Source organism: Armigeres subalbatus, chromosome 1 (assembly GCF_024139115.2).
Source record: "Armigeres subalbatus isolate Guangzhou_Male chromosome 1, GZ_Asu_2, whole genome shotgun sequence".
Lineage (NCBI taxonomy): Eukaryota > Metazoa > Arthropoda > Insecta > Diptera > Culicidae > Armigeres > Armigeres subalbatus.
Window position 1 is genome coordinate 2,413,047 of NC_085139.1, and position 18,831 is coordinate 2,431,877.

The 18,831-nt window shown below is 39.9% G+C and overlaps 1 protein-coding gene across 4 annotated transcripts in view; it reads right to left on the reverse strand.

Annotated features, from left to right (window-relative positions):
- LOC134219585 (homeobox protein abdominal-B-like) overlaps positions 1–18,831 on the reverse strand; it is a 155,726-nt gene that overhangs the window by 57,436 nt on the left and 79,459 nt on the right. For all 4 annotated transcript variants that reach the window (XM_062698367.1, XM_062698378.1, XM_062698359.1 and 1 more), the window contains 2 exons: positions 13,304–13,359; positions 11,660–11,711 (listed from right to left, as the gene is read on the reverse strand). In XM_062698367.1, coding sequence (XP_062554351.1) covers positions 11,660–11,711; positions 13,304–13,359 — 108 coding nt within the window. The remainder of the gene's footprint in view (positions 1–11,659; positions 11,712–13,303; positions 13,360–18,831) is intronic.

Sequence of the window (18,831 nt, forward strand, 5' to 3'; positions counted from 1 at the left end):
TTAGTGTGTTCCTTTCCGTTATTAAATATTACGGGAAACGCAAAAAAGTCTTTCAATCGCAAAGTTTCCACTTGACTTTGATGCACTTACTTTGGATCCATTGATGGGCGGAGATGGAAACCCTGGCAAACGGGTCTGATTTCGCGCGAAACCTCGCCAAATTGGCAGTTTGCCCGCGTCCGAATCGCTTCTCTCGCGCAAATTCTTTTTTTTTGTTTCCTTTTGCAGATGCCCCTGCGCTCGTTGATGATGAACGTTCGCTTTTGATGCCATGCCGCAATGGGCATGGCAAGTGAGAGATATTGCTTCTGCCCAGACTACGAACATCATGGCAGACAGGTTGGATCATTGAATTGATTCGAATGGCCATGTCGACATCGGGTACTGGGGAATGGGGACCGGCACCGAACGGAGGATAATGGGATCGGGTGTTGACTTGAAATACCAGCAACGCAACGGTATAAAAATGTTACTCGCGTTCCGGAGGACAAAAGAAACATGGAAAATACTTGTACTGGCAGCTCGGAATACAAATTACTTGTAAATTGAAGGAGAATCTGAGAACAAGAATACCGAGGGGAATGAGTGAAAAAGAGAGAAAATAAAATATAATACAGAAGACATAAATTATAATGATTAGCATCAATTGCGCGCGATGGCAGACGCAGCTGAAACCGGCGAAGATGGAGAAGGGTCAAATGCCTAAAGCGATGGAGAACACTGCTCGGTGCGATGTGTTGCCTCTAGTGGGTCTCTTTTTCAATGTATGTTTCCCGATGCGGTACCACACCGGATTGAATTTCATTTCTTGAAATTTCAAATTGCCTCTCCATCCATGGTTCAGAACAGAAGATGCAAACCTAAACGGAGGACCATCTTCTTGAATCATATATTTTAGTACAACAAAGTAGAAGGTTGAGATTTGTCCAAATTCCCGAATTAAAATCAACTTAATCATAAAAGTGACAGTTTAATAGTTATCAAATAACCCTGTTTGCAGAACACAATAACTTTTGACAGATCTCGAATAGTTTTTGATAAATGCCTTACATAACTTATCGGAAAGCACAGGATTTTTTTGCCGTGAATTTTTTAATGTTTTTATTAAGTTCAATTTGGGAATTGGAACCGAAACTGTTTTTCTGTTGCTACAATAAGTAATTAGCCTCACCGCCCGATTGGAATTGCAAAACAGTTTTACCATTGTGCAAAACATTCTTTCAGAAGCATACTGTCAAAGTTTCAGTCAATTCCTGTCATTAGTTTTGTTTCAATAGCTTTTGGAGCAAGCGTGTCGGTCAGTGTTACAAAAACGGAAAAAGAGCAATATTGTTTGGTTATTGGATTTCTGGTTTTGGAAGGGAAAACGCGCAATGGAATCAAAGATCGCTTGGATGCTGAATACGGTGAATCTTTTTCTTTATCGATGGTGACCGTGAAGAATTGCTTCAACGTGTATATTCGTGGCTGCACTTTGGTTTTTGATGAGCCATGCTTAGGTGCCCTGGAAGCAGCTACTTGGGAGAAAACGTAAAATAATCCACGAAATAGCTGAAGCTATGGGCATTGCAATAGGAACATTGCATTATATTCTACACGAAGAATTGGAAATAAGAAAACTGTCAGCGTGATAAGTCATGGCCCAAATTGTAGAATTGAGCTTCGAAATACTGTCCCATTCAAAATGTTCTACAGATTTGCCCCATGAGACTTTGTTTGCTTCCAAGCCTGAAAAAATCACTCGCCCGGGATATAATTGCGGAAGTCAGCGCTACCACGGAGACCTATTTTGCAAACCTTGGGAAAACATATTTTTTATACGCGTTGAAAAAATTGCAACATTGTTGGACACAGTTTTAACCTTTCGGGACTCGCATGGTCCTGAATCACTCACGCAATCCCGCTGCTGTTGTGAACGACAAGCGTGCTTTTAATGGTGTTTCACTTTTTACAACGGTGCGAGTGCCGGAACGTTAAATTATGAGGAGATTATATAGAAAAATAAATCGCTACTTAACAAATCTTTTCATTTCTTTTGTAGGCTAAGTATTTATTGAATGATCAGGTCCAGAAATGACGAAAAGGTGAGGTAGGACACTGACATTTTGATATAAAATAATTATATTGAGAATAGAAGAATTTGATACAAATGAGAAGGGTCGTTTGGCAAAAAGTCATTCGACCGAAGGCATTTGACCGGAGACCAATTGAGTGAATATGTCATTTGGCCGAACATCATTAGGCTGAAACCCATCTGCCCGAAATGGACATGCGGCCGAAAAAGTTGTTTAGCCGAATTGGTCATTCGACCGAATACGTTATTTGGCTGAGAATGCCGTTTCACCGAAATGGTCGTTTAGTCGAACGGGTTAAACAATCGAAAAAGTTGTTTGATCGAACAATATGGCCGGAAATAAAATACAGGAACACCGTCTTCAACCAGAGGTCGTACAGACTGAATACTAAAACACCTAGACAACGGACAGGACATATAACACCCAGTGGACCAGTGGGGAATTTTTCGATCACGAAAAGTTTCCTCCTTACCGGGGCGGAATTCGAACCCACACTCCATAGCCCATGCGTCTAGACGATTGACGCCGCTAACCGCACGGTCGAATGGTTAAATCGGTCATTTTGCCGAAGAGTGTTTGGTCGAGTAGGTCGTTTGGCGAAAATGCTGTTTCGCTGAAATGGTCGAAAGAAATGGTTTGGCAGAATGGGCTACCGAATAAACCATGTTGGACAGTTGTTACATTTCCGAATGCATTTTACGGTGTTGATTGCCCAATAATCTTGTTTGGCTAATAATTCACTTGCCGGGAATTTTGTTTGGCCAAAATGGTTGTTTGGCAGAAAGAGCAATTTGGCCGACCGGGTCATAAGGCAGAAAATGTTGTAAAGGCGGAGACTCTACGACACTACCCATAATTCCATTACCCATAATGCCATTACCCATGAGTCACTACCCCGAATGCCATTACCCCTAATGGGACACTATCCCGAATGAGCCAGTACCCCGAATTAGTCATTATTTCATGTTTATACTTAATTTCAATGAAAAAAATGTTACTCAATAACAGTTTATTCATAATTCATATGAATGAACAATAATTTGAACTGAAACTGCAGATTATGCAGCACGTTTTCATGCACAATGCAGAGAGTTGGAGGCAATTGCGGTCCACGTCAGCATGTCTACTAGGGCAACAAGGTAGAAGTTGTTCCTTGGTCGCTGTAGTAAAAGCAACGGATTCTGGATGAAGCGTGGTCTAAATCTCACATCGACGAGGGGGTGAATGGGTGAGTAAGAGTGAGTGAGTGATTAAGTGAGTAGGTAAGAGTGAGTGTGTGAGTGAGCGAGTAAGAGTTAGTGAGCGAGCGAGTAAGTTTACTCTTAAGAGTAAGAATGAGTGAGTAAGAGTGAGTGAATAAGAGTGAGCGATAAAGAGAGAGTGAATGATTTAGAGTAAATGAGTGAGTAAATGAGTGAATAAAAGTGGATGAGTGAGTAAGAGTGGTTAAGTGAGCAAGAGTTGGTGAATGAATGAAAGTGGGTGAATGAGTAATAATTAGTGAGACAGAGGAAGTGAGTTAGTAAGAGGGTTTGTGTTTGAGAGTGAGAGAAAGGGAGATCTTATTTGTCTTCGGGAAGTTGCGTTGACTTAAAGAAGGCATCATCTCGTTTCGCCTTCTAACGAGCAGACGTTACTTTTAAAAAGGCAGTATATCCTCTGTGTGCCTTATCGAGGTATAAGCACGTTCATTAAAAGGAGGTATCAATTCCTCTGTCTGCCTTATACCGGGCAAACCCGTCCACTTAAAGAAGGCATCATCTCGTCTGTCTGCCTTATACCGGGCAAACCCGTCCATTTAAAGAAGGCATCATCTCCTCTGTCTGCCTTATACTTACCCGGTATATTTGACGCGTCTATTTAAAGAAGGCATCATCTCCCCTGTCTGCCTTATACCGGGCAAACGCGTTTATTAAAAAAGTCATATTTACCCTGTATGCCTTATACCGGGCAAACTCGTTCATTTAAACAAGGCATCATCTCCTCTGTCTGCCTTATACCGGGCAAACCCGTCCATTTAAAGAAGGCATCATCTCCTCTGTCTGCCTTATACCGGGCAAACGCGTCCATTTAAAGAAGGCATAATCTCCTCTGTCTGCCTTATGCCGGGCAAACGCGTCCATTTAAAGAAGGCATCATCTCCTCTGTCTGCCTTATACCGGGCAAACACGTCCATTTAAAGAAGGTATAATTTCCTCTGTGTGCCGTATACCGGGCAAACATGTCCATTTAAGGAAGGCATCCTCTCCTCTTTCTGTCTTATACCGGGCAAACGCGTTCATATAAACAAGGCATAATTTCCTCTGTGTGCATTATACCGGGCAAACTCGTTCATTTAAACAAGGCATCATCTCCTCTGTTCGCCTTATACCGGAAAACGCGTTCTGTTGGAGAAAAGGATCTCTTACTCCATTTCGTAGAATAGTACTTTTCCAGGTCATAATGACAGGAATGACAGTTAAAGCTAATTAGAAGAAAAATCAAAACTGTTGGTTAAAAATGCATCGATATCTATTGGTGTTAAACATGGTAACAGAATACTATAGATTCTAAATGTTTTCGGGGTAATTGCCTTTCGGGGTAATGGATTTCGGGGTAGTGTCCCATTCGGGGTGATGGTTTTCGGGGTACTGTCCCATTCGGGGTAGTGGCCTTCGGGGTAATGGTATTCGGGGTACTGGCATTCGGGGTATTGGGGTGGAGCCAAAGGCGGAACAGGTCATACGGCCGAAAGTGTCGTTTGGGCGAACGGATCATACGACCGTAAATGTCGTTTGATGAACGGGTCATAAAGTCAAAAATGTCATTTGGTCGAACAATAGTGAATGGGATAAATGAAGTGATTAACGATAATTGAGAACTCGACCAGGAAGACAAACCAAAATTATATCAAAGTTATAAAATTGTCAGTTATTGATAACAACTGCTGATATAATTTAGTAATTGCCATTCGGTTCGAATATAATGTATAATCGCCGGAGATATGTTCAGATATGTTTCATTATTTTGGTTTGTCATAATTTCAGTTATTTTAACTACTAATAGGAAACAATTTATAACAGGATCTGTTACAAAAATGCAAGCACGGCCTGTTACAAATGTATAACTTTACTCTAGTCAGGCAGTGAAAAGTACAAAATGAGAGATGAGAAGTGATATGTTTCACTTTTTATTTCTCACTTCGCACTTCCCTTTTTGTGAGAAGTGAGAGATCAGTTGCGAAAAGCGAGAAGTGGGACGTATTTTCACCTCTCACTCCTCATTTCTCGCTTCTCATTTCTCACTTTTCACTGTAAAAAGTTAAAAATGCGATGTGAAAAGTGGGAAATGAGAAATGGGAAGTAAGAAATGCGTAGAAAGAAGTCGGACGACTCTCTTCTTAGTCAACATTTCTCATTTCCTACTACATACTTCCAGCTTTTCGCAGTGCAGTGTTCAACGAGAAAGTTTAAATGGGAGCCCGACTAGTTAGTCATAACAAAATTTTATCACAATTATATCAATATGTGTTACAAATAACAAAACTTGCAATAATTTTGTTATAAATTCTCTGCCAAAGATGAAGGAAATAAAATTTCATGATCGTCATAACATGATTATAACACAATGTGTTATGTTTATTTCTCCAGAAAAAAAATTGCCTACATTTTTGGTAAATATGATTTGGAAAAAGGTAAGGTGCCACCTACAGTATAACTTGAATCTACATTCAAAGTTGAACCAGCTGGACAAGATAATTGCCTACATTATGGATAATCATAATCTTTTCAAGAACATAATTTGTTATAGTATAAGCTATTTTCACCGCTTTTTATGTAACACAACGAGTTATATTTTTGTTCAATTAATAACATATTTAGTAATATTTTTGTTAAAATTAGAAGAGATTTTGTTACTATTTTTGTTATTTTAACTACTAATGGTACATGTTTTATAACAACCGCTGTTATAAAAAACTGCTGTAACAAAATAACAAGGTCTGATATAAATCTGTTACTATCTACTGGTCGGGAGTCCTTATTTCTAATTTCTTGTTTCTCACTTCTCAGTTATCATAAATTACTTCACTTTTTCACATTCATGCGTGATAAAAGCCCAAGTGGAAGATACACTTTAAGGATTTGTTGAACGGTGAAAACATAGTTGTCGACGTTCAACTAAACGACCTTTCGGCCAAATGACACTGTTTGGCGTAACAACATTTTCCGCCAAATGACATTTTTGGCCAAGTGACCCTCTCTGCCAAAAGACAATTTTGTCCAAAAGGCAATTCGGCCAAACGACCAATTCGGTCAAATGACCTGTAATGCCAAATGACTCTTTCGGTCGTCGCTTTTGACCAGATGAAATTTCGAGCCAAATAGCTTTCGTCCTGGGTATACCCCGTTAGGCATAAAGACGTTAGGCATAATGGACGTTAGGTATAACGGATGTTAGGCATAATGTACGTTAGGCATACTAGACGTTAGGTATAACGGACGTTAGGCATAATGCACTACCCGCCAAAAGTATGGAAGCACAAAAATAAGTATTGCAACACCTACTTTGAATATTGCAACACCCCCAAAAAAGTTTAGCATCACTTCAGAACTCCCATATTCCCATCGGATCATTTCCATTTAGAATAATGGGACCTTCAACAAAATTGTTCACGACGATGAGTGCATTAGACAGGACGTCAATTTAGCTCCTTGGGTGCCTTGGCCACCGGGTGGACATCCGGATGCTCCAGATTCTGGAACACGTGTGAAGTCACAATTTAATAAATGCATTCATTCCAGCGAGATGCGGTTTTCATCATCTTTCGTAATCGCAATATGACAGGAAAATCAATGCTGACTGACGTTTGCTTGACCAGTTAGTGGTAGCCTCCCACTGATTCTCCGGGAGTTCCGGAACATCCGGTAAAGTGGTCAATTATTAATATTCGTCCCAGAAAGCTGCGATTTTTTCTAAACGGTTTGTGGAAGCATTGTGAGAGAAAAATCAATGCAAGCATCACTAATTGACCCCAGGTGGTCTCCCAGTATTCCTCCGGAAGATCCGGAACATCTTTAAAAGAATTCCATGTGTATTTAGAAACGAATTCAGATGAAATTTCTGTATAGTTCTCAAAGTAATTTATGTAGAGATTTTAGGGGATTTCTGGAGTAGGTCCCAGTGGAATTTTCGGACTCCAGTGGAATTTCCGGAGGAATACCTGCAAAAAATTTCAAGGGGATTTCTTGGAAGAACGGACGGAAAAACATTTGGAGGAATTCCAGGAGAAACTTCCGGTACACTTCCTGAAAAACTCCCGGAGGTATTCATGGAGGAAATTCTTGAGTTGTTCATGGAGGAACTTCTTAAGGAATTTTCCGGAGAAATTCGGAGGGACTTCTGGAGGAATTCCTAGAGGAACTTCTTGAGGAATTCCTAGATGAACTTCTTGAGGAATTCCTAGAGGAACTTCTTGAGGAATTCCTGGAGAAACTTTCGGAAGCAGTCCTGGAAGGTGAATGATCTTCCGGAAAATTCATGGAAGGAATTCCTGGAGGAACTTCCGATGAATTCCTGGAGGAACTTCCGAAGGAATTCCTGGAGGAAATTTCCGAAGGAATTCCAGGAGGAAATTTCCGAAGGAATTCCTGGAGGAACTTTCGAAGGAATTCCTGGAGGAACTTCCGGAGGAATTTCTGAAGAAACTTCCGAAGGAATTCCTGGAGGAACTTCCGAAGGAATTCCTGGAGGAACTTCCGAAGGAATTCCTGGAGGAACTTCCGAAGGAATTCCTGGAGGAACTTCCGAAGGAATTCCTGGAGGAACTTCCGAAGGAATTCCTGGAGGAACTTCCGAAGGAATTCCTGGAGGAACTTCGAAGGAATTCCTGGAGGAACTTCCGAAGGAATTCCTGGAGGAACTTCCGAAGGAATTCCTGGAGGAACTTCCGAAGGAATTCCTGGAGGAACTTCCGAAGGAATTCCTGGAGGAACTTCCGAATGAATTCCTGGAGGAACTTCCGAATGAATTCCTGGAATTCCTGGGAGGTCTTCCGAAGGAATTCCTTGAAGGACTTCCGGAGGAATTCCTATAATTTTACCACAATCGGCTTAGACAAAGTCGCAGCTTTTTAGGACGAGAATCAAGAATTGGCCACTTCACCGGATGGCTCGGATCTTCCGGAGGAACAATACGAGGCCATTTGGGATCAATTAGTGATGCTTGCATTGATTTTTCTCTGGCAATGCTCCCTCAAACCGTTTAGAAAAAGTCGCAGCTTCCTGGAGCGAATTTTAAAAATTGACCACTTCATCGGATGTTCCGGAATTTGCGGAGCACCACTGGGAGGCCATCTGGGGTCAATGAGTGATGCTTGCATTGATTTTGCTCTGATAATTCTGCCACAATCGGCTTTGAAAAAGTCGCAGCTTTCTGTGACGAATCTCAAAATTTAACCATTTTACCGGATGTTCCGAAACTCCCGGAGGACACTGGGAGGACGCCAAGGGTCAAGCAAGCGTCAATCAGCATTGATTTTTCTGTCATATTGCGATTACGAAAGATGATGAACATTTGGCATGTCGCTAGAATGAATAGATGTATTAAGCGGTGACTTCACGTGGTTCAGAATCCGGATAATCCGCGGTCCACCTGGTGGCCAGGGCACTCAAAGAGCTAAATTGTCCTCTCTCGCAATGCACTTATCGCCGTGATAAATTTTGTAGAAGGTTCCACCATTCTAAATGTAAAGGATCCGACGATAAATCTTCACGAATATGTTAGTTCCGGAGTGATGCTAAACTTTTCGGAGTGTTGCAATATTCAAAGCAGGTGTTGCAATACTTATTTTTGCGCTTCCATACTTTTGGCGGGTAGTGTACGTTAGGCATACTGGACGTTAGGCATGAAATGACCCAAAGATCAGCCCGAGATATAAAGAAGGCAGCATTATGTCAAACGTCCATTATGCCTAACGTACATTATGCCTAACATCCGTTATGCCTAACATCCTTATGCCTAAGGTGCCCGCCAGAGTAAACGCGACGAGCGATGCGACGCGACGCGACTAACGTAAAAGAATAACAATCATTATTATCAGGCTGTCAAATTGCACTGTCGCGTCGCGTCGCATCGCACGTCGCATTTACTCTGGCTTGCCCCTAACGTACTTATGCCTAACGTCGTATACCCTTCGGCCTCATTACAGTTTCGACCAAACGTCCAATTCGGCCAAATGCAATTAGACGAGATGACTTTCGGCCTAACGTGTTATTTGGCCAAATGGCTTTTAGCTTTTTACTTTATTTATTTTTTAATTGCATATTATTCGGCAACTCGGCCGCACGAAAATCTTTTTTTTTTTTATTAAATACCTTGGCTGTGCATATGCAGAGCACATGTTTCGAAATGGACAAATTGATATGAAATTTGCGAAAAAGAATTCACGTGTCTTGGAGGCACACGAACCCTCGTCACGACACGTCCCTCCAAGACACGTGGATTCTTTTTCGCAAATTCCATATCAATTTGTCCATTTTGAAACACGTGCTCTGCATATGCACAGCCAAGATATTTAACAAAAAAAAGATTTCGTCAATTGAGTTGCCGAATAATATGCAATTAAAAAATAAATAAAGTAAAAAGCTTAAAAGATATTTAACAAAAAAAAAATATTTTTGTGTTTTTTTTTTTTATTCACAGATTAAGTTCAACACAGGATTGATTGAAACGAGTTTAATCGTTGCCCAACGTTTCGACACGAAGGTTGTGTCTTCCTCAGGGGGAAATTGTTTGTGTAGTTTCACGTCTATCTATTTTGCCAGTCCTGTGATATCACGATTTGTAGTGTTCCGTAATTATGTTCCAAAATAAAACAATTCAGACAGTTATAGTTATAGAAGATACGATAGACGTGAAAAGATATAAATAATTACCCCCTGAGGAAGACACAATCCCCGTGTCGAAACGTTGGGCAACGAATGAACTCGTTTCAATCATTAAACTGCGCAGCCGTTAAATTGAAAAAAAAAAATTGAACAAAGCGTACAATTTAGTACGTCAATTGCAGACGGATCCCCCTTCTGAACTCATCTTTCATGGATTCTGTTTAACAAAATAAGACTTGATGGTTTTCATAAGGGCCAATCAACGACGGCCTACGTATGATCCTTGATATATTATTTAAGTGCAATTTTTTGTTTCATCATCTACTCATGAATTCCAAAGCAACATACGATTCAGTTGAGAAAAATGAGCTATGACAGATAATTACTAAAAAAAATGATTCAACTGACTAAACTGATTAGGGATACGTGCAGCGTTTGTTGGCACGAAATTAAAGGCTCCCCCAAACACATGCGACAGGGCGATTCTGTCGAACCTGTCGAATTCTGATAGAACCGCGGCTACTAGTGGTCGCCGTCACGGCAATGAAATCGCTTAGGTCTGGGTGAGCCTTAAGTATTCGGATTGCAGACTAAATGTCAGCCTTAAGGAAGATTGAAGAAGGGTGATTAGAAATTGTTGGATTGGTGGAATTCGGAAATCGGAAGCCGCAGCATCGTCGAAAAGAGTGGAACTTCAACCTTTCCGTATGAGACGTCGCTAAAAAAAACTGGGAATGGAACCTTTATTCGTTCATAGAAATCAAAAATGAACTGGAAAATCGATTTAAGAGAAGGTGGTGAGTGTAAATTGCGAGGATAAACAAAAGCCGTACACGATTATACTAAAAAAGTTTTATTGCAATAAACCTAATCAAGGCAGACTTTGAACAGCTTTCTGAACGAGAATTTTATACGGCAATCGGCTAAAAAAACATTAAACTGTCGAAATTTATAAAACAATGCAGGCCATATGTAACAATGGTTTGAAGAGCGACAGTTACATTGCGACGTGGACCATCAACATTATTGTGAAAAAAACTTCGGGTAAAAAGTCTACCCTAAAATATATTTTAAAATGTGATAATTGTAATTGACATACTACTAAATGATCGAATGTGTTCTGTATTAATCGTACATAAAAAAATAAAAAATCAATAACTTTTTAATCAAACCTTTGATCAATTCACGTTAGTTAAATTTTGATGAAACTCCATTCAGATTGATTTTACATTCACTACGAAAATTTTGTTCCACCTCACTCTAGCATGACAGGAAGCAGCGACGCCTCTACAGGAAGCTACCGTAGATTCCAATACTGGCAAATATTGTTATTGCATTGAAATATCGTGGTTCACCTTATCAGGCTCGAATGCGGCTAACCACAGTCTTACATAACGATGAAGGCAAACATAGAAAAAATTCCAGCACGATTAAAAACAAACGCCGTTGTTGATAGAGGACCGGAAAATATGGAGAAGCGAGGCCATCGGGTCATCGATGTGTCTTTTCGAAACGGCAGAAGGAAATACATTGATTGAGAGAGGATTTGAGTCGCGGGGAGTTACAGTAGTCATCGCTCCATCGATATCAAACTAGATTAAATTGATTAATTTAAAATTTGTATAAATCTTATTCTTGAAGGATATAAACAATTGAAACTTGAATTGTACAGTTTTGATCTTTTTGTATGTAACAAAATAATGAAACAATTCTAATTACCGTAAGCCGCACTTGCCAGAATGCCGCTTCGTCCTAGTATGTTGGGTATGTTCTGAAAATGGCAAAACAGAAGAAAACACTTATTGAGCACAGTTTACAAAAGCAGCATCTAAATCCCAACTCCATTTCCGTTGAATAATGTCACCGATGTGCTCACTCGAGATGACATTTGCCAGGTGCGACGTGTATCTACACTGCCAACACATGCAATGCATTTCTCCATATCTCACGTCTGTCGCTCCCAAGTGGATTCCCATCTCGAAACTTTTCCCCGCCAAGAGCACCGGCAGCCATGTCGTGAAGTTTAAGAATACGTACACCCCCTGTGCATGTTTATTTTCAGCACCGCCATCATGCTTCTATGCCACCGAAGCGGAGTGAGTTTCTGTTGTTTCGGGTCGCCGTTTTCCTCATGTGTGTAACCATGCGAGCAACGCGGTTCTCCCTTTGCCCTCGGAAGATTTCGTATTCTATATTAAATATTTTAAAATTCTCGACATGTTTTTGCTCTCTTGTCTCATCCGTTTGGAAGCCAGCCAGCCGCCACGAACCCGAAGCGGACACCACGTCGACAGCCGAGTTAACTAGTCGCCAAGGCAAAACGTAGAGGCACTGTAAGGTCATAAATTAAAGCCAGCGACATTGGTGTGTTTCTGTGTCTAAAACTCGCTACTATTGACGTTGCTGCTTCACCTCAACCACCGATGGGCCCCTTTCCCGCCTCTTGCCTCACCCACACCCTTGACTAAGGTACGTGTTTTTCTACAGCTCTATGCCAAACAAGACACATTCTTCTCTGTATAACGTTGGTGTCCTTCAACAAACAAGAATCGGGTTTTATCTAGCGAGATGTTGGAATCGGAAAGCATCTGTTGAAAAATCTTAGGCCGTTCACCACCACGCCACGGCCCAACTGGATCCAGGGGATAAAGTCGCTGAAATTATGTATTCACCAACGGTGCGCTCTCTGCATGATCCAACATCGACTATAATTCCACTCCATTCTCGGGGTACAACATTGTTGTTGGATACTTGGCAAACGATTGGCTTATTTTCAATGCAAAATGGAAAACTGTCACGCCGAGTTTAGTCGGTTTTATTGCCGAGGCACATTTTGTTATACATTTTACACTCCAGCCAAGTGTACATACGCGGTCCAGCCAATGTAGCAAACCATTCAATCTGATTTGGAATCGTTCGACAACGTACCGTCGTCGTCGTCATCGTCGACGCTTTTGTATAGTCGTACCCTCTAATAACGGTATTAACAATCAATGCATTGCTACGAACACGGCGAATACGCCAGAAAGTCGTAAAAACCTTAATTGATTCATTAGCATCTGTTTTTCCTCTGCTGGCCACCGTGGTGTGGCTCACAGCATCCTCGTCGACATCGCAGCGCCTCTCAGGAGCAGCTCGATTCGTGGCGCCGAGTCCCTTTTGCTCCACATCTACTAGAGCGAACGGCAGCTTTTCGTCAGCCATTATTGCCCGAACCGGTAGCAGACGATTGCCACTGCGCATGATCCTGTTGGCCACGGGGATCGACTCCAGCTGGAGCTGGAACGGTTGACACTGCACCACCTTTAAATCCCCAATAAAGATACATTGTTAGGAACGCATAAAAATGAAAAGTTCACTCACCTTCCTTATGAGCAAATCACTAACTCTGAGGGACGAGTAGTGATTATCATTGCTTTCTGAAACGAATGGAAAATAATAGTGATAAGAAACGTGGTTGGAAAATGTTTGTTGAAATTATGTTGTCACAAGATATTTTGAAACTTTGAAATAACCCACAGAGCAGACACTTTGATTAATCAACCTCAATGACGATAACCCTTAAACAATAACCTTTCGGAATATTTTTCCATCATTGTTGAATATTGAAACAACCTTTTGCATATAATAATGATTGATATTATAGTTCGATTTTGTTTTCCTCCTGCGTGTTGCGTTTTCCTTCCAAATGTCTACAACTATTCGCTGTGTCCATACAGTTGATGCAAAAGTATGAATGTTGGATTTTGTCTTTGGTTAAAGATCAACAGAAACTCCATAACCAAAGCAGTCATCAAATATTTAAGGCAAAATGTTTTCTGCGCATTTTAAATTTCTAAATTTTATTTCTAATGATACTAATCATGAACCTTATTTTTTCATCGATCACATTCACTTTTTGAGAAGGTTTTTTCAATGAATTTACAATCTAAAAATTGTACGAGTCATTCCTAGATTTTAGTATTCTTTTAATAGCCATCAGGGATGCCAATACATTTAGTAGCCCTGAATTTCATTCTTTTCTATTGATTTTTTTCCCGATACACAACCATAATGAACTAGCCTACCCAAACTAAGCATAACTGTTTGAGTGAATACAGAAAAATATGAACATTATATGAATCTAGACGAACCAGTCCGATCTTGTCAAGGTCGTTTTATTTTCGATCTGCGCCACACTCTACACCACCAGAAATAATTATAACACCATCGCTGATTAGATTGAAAACGAATTTGGCATCTCAGTCTCAAAAGGCGCATTTTAGTTGGAAATAATTATAACGCCACCAGTTGCATACAGCTCTGTACAAAAGTGCTGGCTTTGTAACTATTTTCCAACTAAAATGGGCCAAAATATGTCTTTAATCTAATCGCTAGAAAGCGAGATGTTGATCCTCAATCATGACCAATTTGCATGTAAATCAGTATAGTGTTATAATTATTTCCGGGATGTATATCGATTTTATTGAGAGTTTGATGGCTCGATAGGAAGGTTTGATTATGAAAAATTATCAGCCTCTGACTTTTTAGAACGCAAGATCAATTCAATTTAAACAGGATTTATAAAACAATGGATAGCCAGAATACTCAAAAGATTTTTAGTAAGCTTAGTTTGGTGAACAGTCGAGGATGCCAAACGACAAAGAGATTCTTGCAAGGATTCTTGCTTTGTTTAGACAGCGTCGTCGGATACCTGAAATGCTGTAGACGATGCTTTGAGAGCCACGTGATTACGTATATATGATGGTATGAAGCGAAGATTTTTCAGTAGTGGCAATGCAGACTACGTGAAGCAAGATCGATCGATGTTTTGCCGGTGTTCTATCGAGTAGTAGTGGAATGAAACCTGAATCGATCGAAAGAGGTGGCCCAGGCTTCGGAGTTACCACCAGTAAAAGTATTTCAACAGATTTTTGAATCGCCAGGCCAGAGAAAGTTTGGCCAACCAGGATCATTCCTATCGTATCCGGAACTTACCGATGAAACAACGGAAGCATTAAAATGTTGAAATGAAAATATTTACAGTTTTTATTAATGAAACAAGGTAAATTTGAACAACTATCTCGAGCAGCACACTTATCATGAACGTCTTTCTGTGACTAATATACTATCGAATCGAGTCATATAATAATCGAAGACACGAATTGAATAAATAGCTAGATTTCTAAATACGACAGTAACGTTACATGAGCATGAGCATGAGCATGATTGACCGCCCACGGTTGCTCCTCCGTTATTGCCAGGTCAGCTGTAATTACACAGAGAACCAATAGATGAAGTTTGGGACTAACATCATCTTCAATGTGTAAGAACTGGTGACCAAAAATTAAGCAATACCAGCGCCGGCCGTGTCCGAATGCAGGTCAATTAAGGAATGGGTAGGAAGATGTTGACGTGATACTCGCTTTGATGGAAGCCGACGAGTCATCTGCACTTCCACGAGAAATCACAGGGATGTTGGATATATGGGGTAGGTATTGTAGCAGGGGTTCGTTTTGGTAAACGGAATGCGGGGTGTAGCGTGTAGTTTGATCAACGTTAAAAAAAATACAAACGAACGCGCACTAATTAATTGACCTACCGACCGCACAAAGCAGAACCAAATATTTCGATGATCGCGCGATCGTTCTGCGTGGTCAACACAACACGGTAGGACGCGTCCTGATTTTTATTTGATAAATGATAAACTCACCCGCACAAGGCAGAACAAAGTATTTCGATGATCGCGCGATCGTTCTGCGTGGTCAACCAAACACGTTTACGAGACGAGCCAGCCTTGGGCTAAAAGTCGAGATATATAAAGAAACAAAACACTTTTATCAGTTTTCCGATTATCTTCTAGAAAAAAAAACTGCAGAATTAGACACAGATCACTTTTTAATAACGGTGGCGTAGTCTAAGCCAAAAGTGTAATGAAAAATAAAACACAAATCGGTCTATGTTGAAATTTGACGCGAGAAAACAAAACATATCATTATTGAAACGCGGTACATTTCGATCATCCATTTAGACACGTATTCACTTGTAAAACACATAAAAGAATAGACAAGAATGATGACAGGGATTTACTTTTTGTCTCAAACATAATCAGAGTAATATTATCAAGGAAAATGATACTAATAAAACTAATTTCACAAAAAAAAACACCATTTGCTTCACAAAACTAATTAGTAAAAGCAATGGAAGCAGCACACTAAATTTCTTGGAGGTTATCAACATTATACACTATCGCGCAACGTAATGCTCATTGTTGCTGGAAATGGCCAATTTTTTGAAAATGATTTAATTGATTCTACCATGTGGGATTTTCACATCGCACAGCATCTTCTCTAAAACATGCAGTATCTACCCGCTAATTCGACGATTTGTTAGTCCGGATCTCGCTCATTCAGAATTTTCCGGATTAAAAGTATCAACAAGTTTTTTTCAAGTTTGTGTTGTGATTTTGTTTTGGTTCATTTGTAATTGGTTTGTTTTGCACGAGAGGATTGATATCAAAAAGTTGTAGAAGAAAAACTTTCATTATATTAATTCTTCGTTATAAAATGGGCCCGCAAACCTAATGTCCCCAAATGTCCCCTCATCTGTAAATGGGGGATTGAAATATAATCCTAGTATATTTATTTCCTAGCTATAGTATACTATAATCCTAGTATATTTTATATATTTCTTGAAAATTGTGATTTTTGTTCTCTTTATCTCGTAATGATTAGAAAATGAACATTATTACTAGAAATATGGTTGTTTGCCTGCTGTATTGGAAACAAACAAAAATAAAAATCCCAAAAAAAAAAAATAAAAAGAAAGAAAAAAAATGGAAAAATGGAGAATTACTTTTAGATTTTATTTCAGAGAAGACATTGATGATAAACCGAGTCCTCTTCTCCGGCCTGATATGTAATTGCTTTTACCGTTCTTACCATAATTTAAAATATTTTTTGGAATTGTTTACGTGTGTTTTTTCATCTCGATCCTATCCTTTACTAATGACACACCGGTGGTACAAGTACTATGATTCAAGAATCTTGAAATTAGTACCGTATCGATTACTGTCTTTATTGAAGATAGTCTTCGAATAATTTTCTTGTCAGTTATACTGACAAGTACTGGTACAAGTACCACAGGCGTGTCCTTAGTATAACTGGTTACCATTGAATACTACAGCAACTTGGAGCAAATCTTTTAATAGATTTTTGCTAAGCAATTGTTATAAAATATAAGAACATACCTGGTCCGGGATACCGCGGCAAACTTATTACCAAAATAATTACCACATTCAATATCAGAACTCTGCAAAACTTCCCTTAAGGATTTCTGCTTGTCACCGGGAAATTGCAAACGATGCCGTCTTAACCCTCGCAAATTGATGACCACCATGCTTGAACTGCTGACCATGATATTTCCCTATATATCCGGGATGTAGCCACTGTGGATCTTCGAGAACTGATCTCTAAATACGACAGTAACGTTACAAGATTCAAAGCGTCATCATATTCAAAAGTCCAACTTAACATGTGTAAAGGAGAAAAAGTATGAAATCATTCCACCCTTCTAATCAACCGACATGTAATATGCATCGTAATTAAATATATTGCTTTAGATTCATACTGAAAATTGCATAAACTTCCGAAAAGTTTTGCAGAAAATCACTGCCACTGATAGACCTACAGAATCCGATAAACATTTGCATAGCAGTCTGCAGCAAAGGGAGTTCACATAAATTCTACAAAAGGCTTTTATTGTATTTGTCTTGCAAAATTATGAAGTTTGAAATGTCGCAAGCAGAGATCACTCTTCTTGGGGGGCACCAGGTGCCCTCCTCGGTACATCCGAAAGTGTCAAATGTGCCCAAATGCTCTACAAATGGCTTTTATTGAATTGCAAAATCATGAAGTTTGAAATGTCGCAGGTTGGGGCTTAGAACCACTCAAAAAGTGATCTCTTCTTGGGGGGGCACCAGGTGCCCTCGGTACTTCCGGAAGTCTCCAACGTACCCAGATGTTTTATAAACAGCTTTTATTGAATTTGTCTTACACAAGCATGAAGTTTGAAATGTCGCAAGTTGGGGTTTAGAACCACTCAAAAAGTGATCTCTTCTTGGGGGGCACTTCCAGAAGTTTCGATGTGTCCTGAACCTGATGCCCTGCAAATGACTTCTGTTGTATTTGGAATGCAAAATCATGAAATTTGATATGTCACAAGCCGGGTTTTAGAAATTCGAAAAAAAACAACTTCGCTGGGGGAACCAGGTTCCCTAAACATCTGTAACCGAACTTTAGAAGTCCAAACGTTCGGATTTTATTTCTTGTATGGAAGAACGATGAATAAAAACGTTTGCATCATTATTGCGAGCACTTACCACTAGATATCTACGATTAAAAGTTGACCTATTTTTACCCTATTTGACCCAGAGGACCTTCGCGGTAATTCCGCCCCCATGGACCCAATTACCAAACTAATACATCTACACAAAAATATAGAGTACAATGCAGCTTTCCTCCAAATTTCATGCAAATCGGTTGAAAAGCTAGATTACGGTGAATTTTACTTATTTGAAGTCAATGCTGGGTTATTAGGCCGAAGGCCATTAGACCAAATGGTCATTAGGCCGAACGGTCGTTAGGCCGAATGAGAAGTGGAGAGTGAAAAGTGAATAGTACGAAGTGTGGAAGAAGTAGAACGGAAGAAGAAAAAAGGAAGAAGGTAGTAGGAAGAAGAAAGAAGAAATAAGGAATAAGAAAGATGAGAGAAGAAAGAAAAAGGAACAAAGCAGAAGAAAGAAGAAGGAAAGCAGAAAGAAGAAAGAGGAAAGGGTAAGGAGGGGTCGGAGACGAGCCAGCCTATGGTTGAAAGCCTCCTTAAGAAAGATACAAAAAAAAGAATAAGGACAA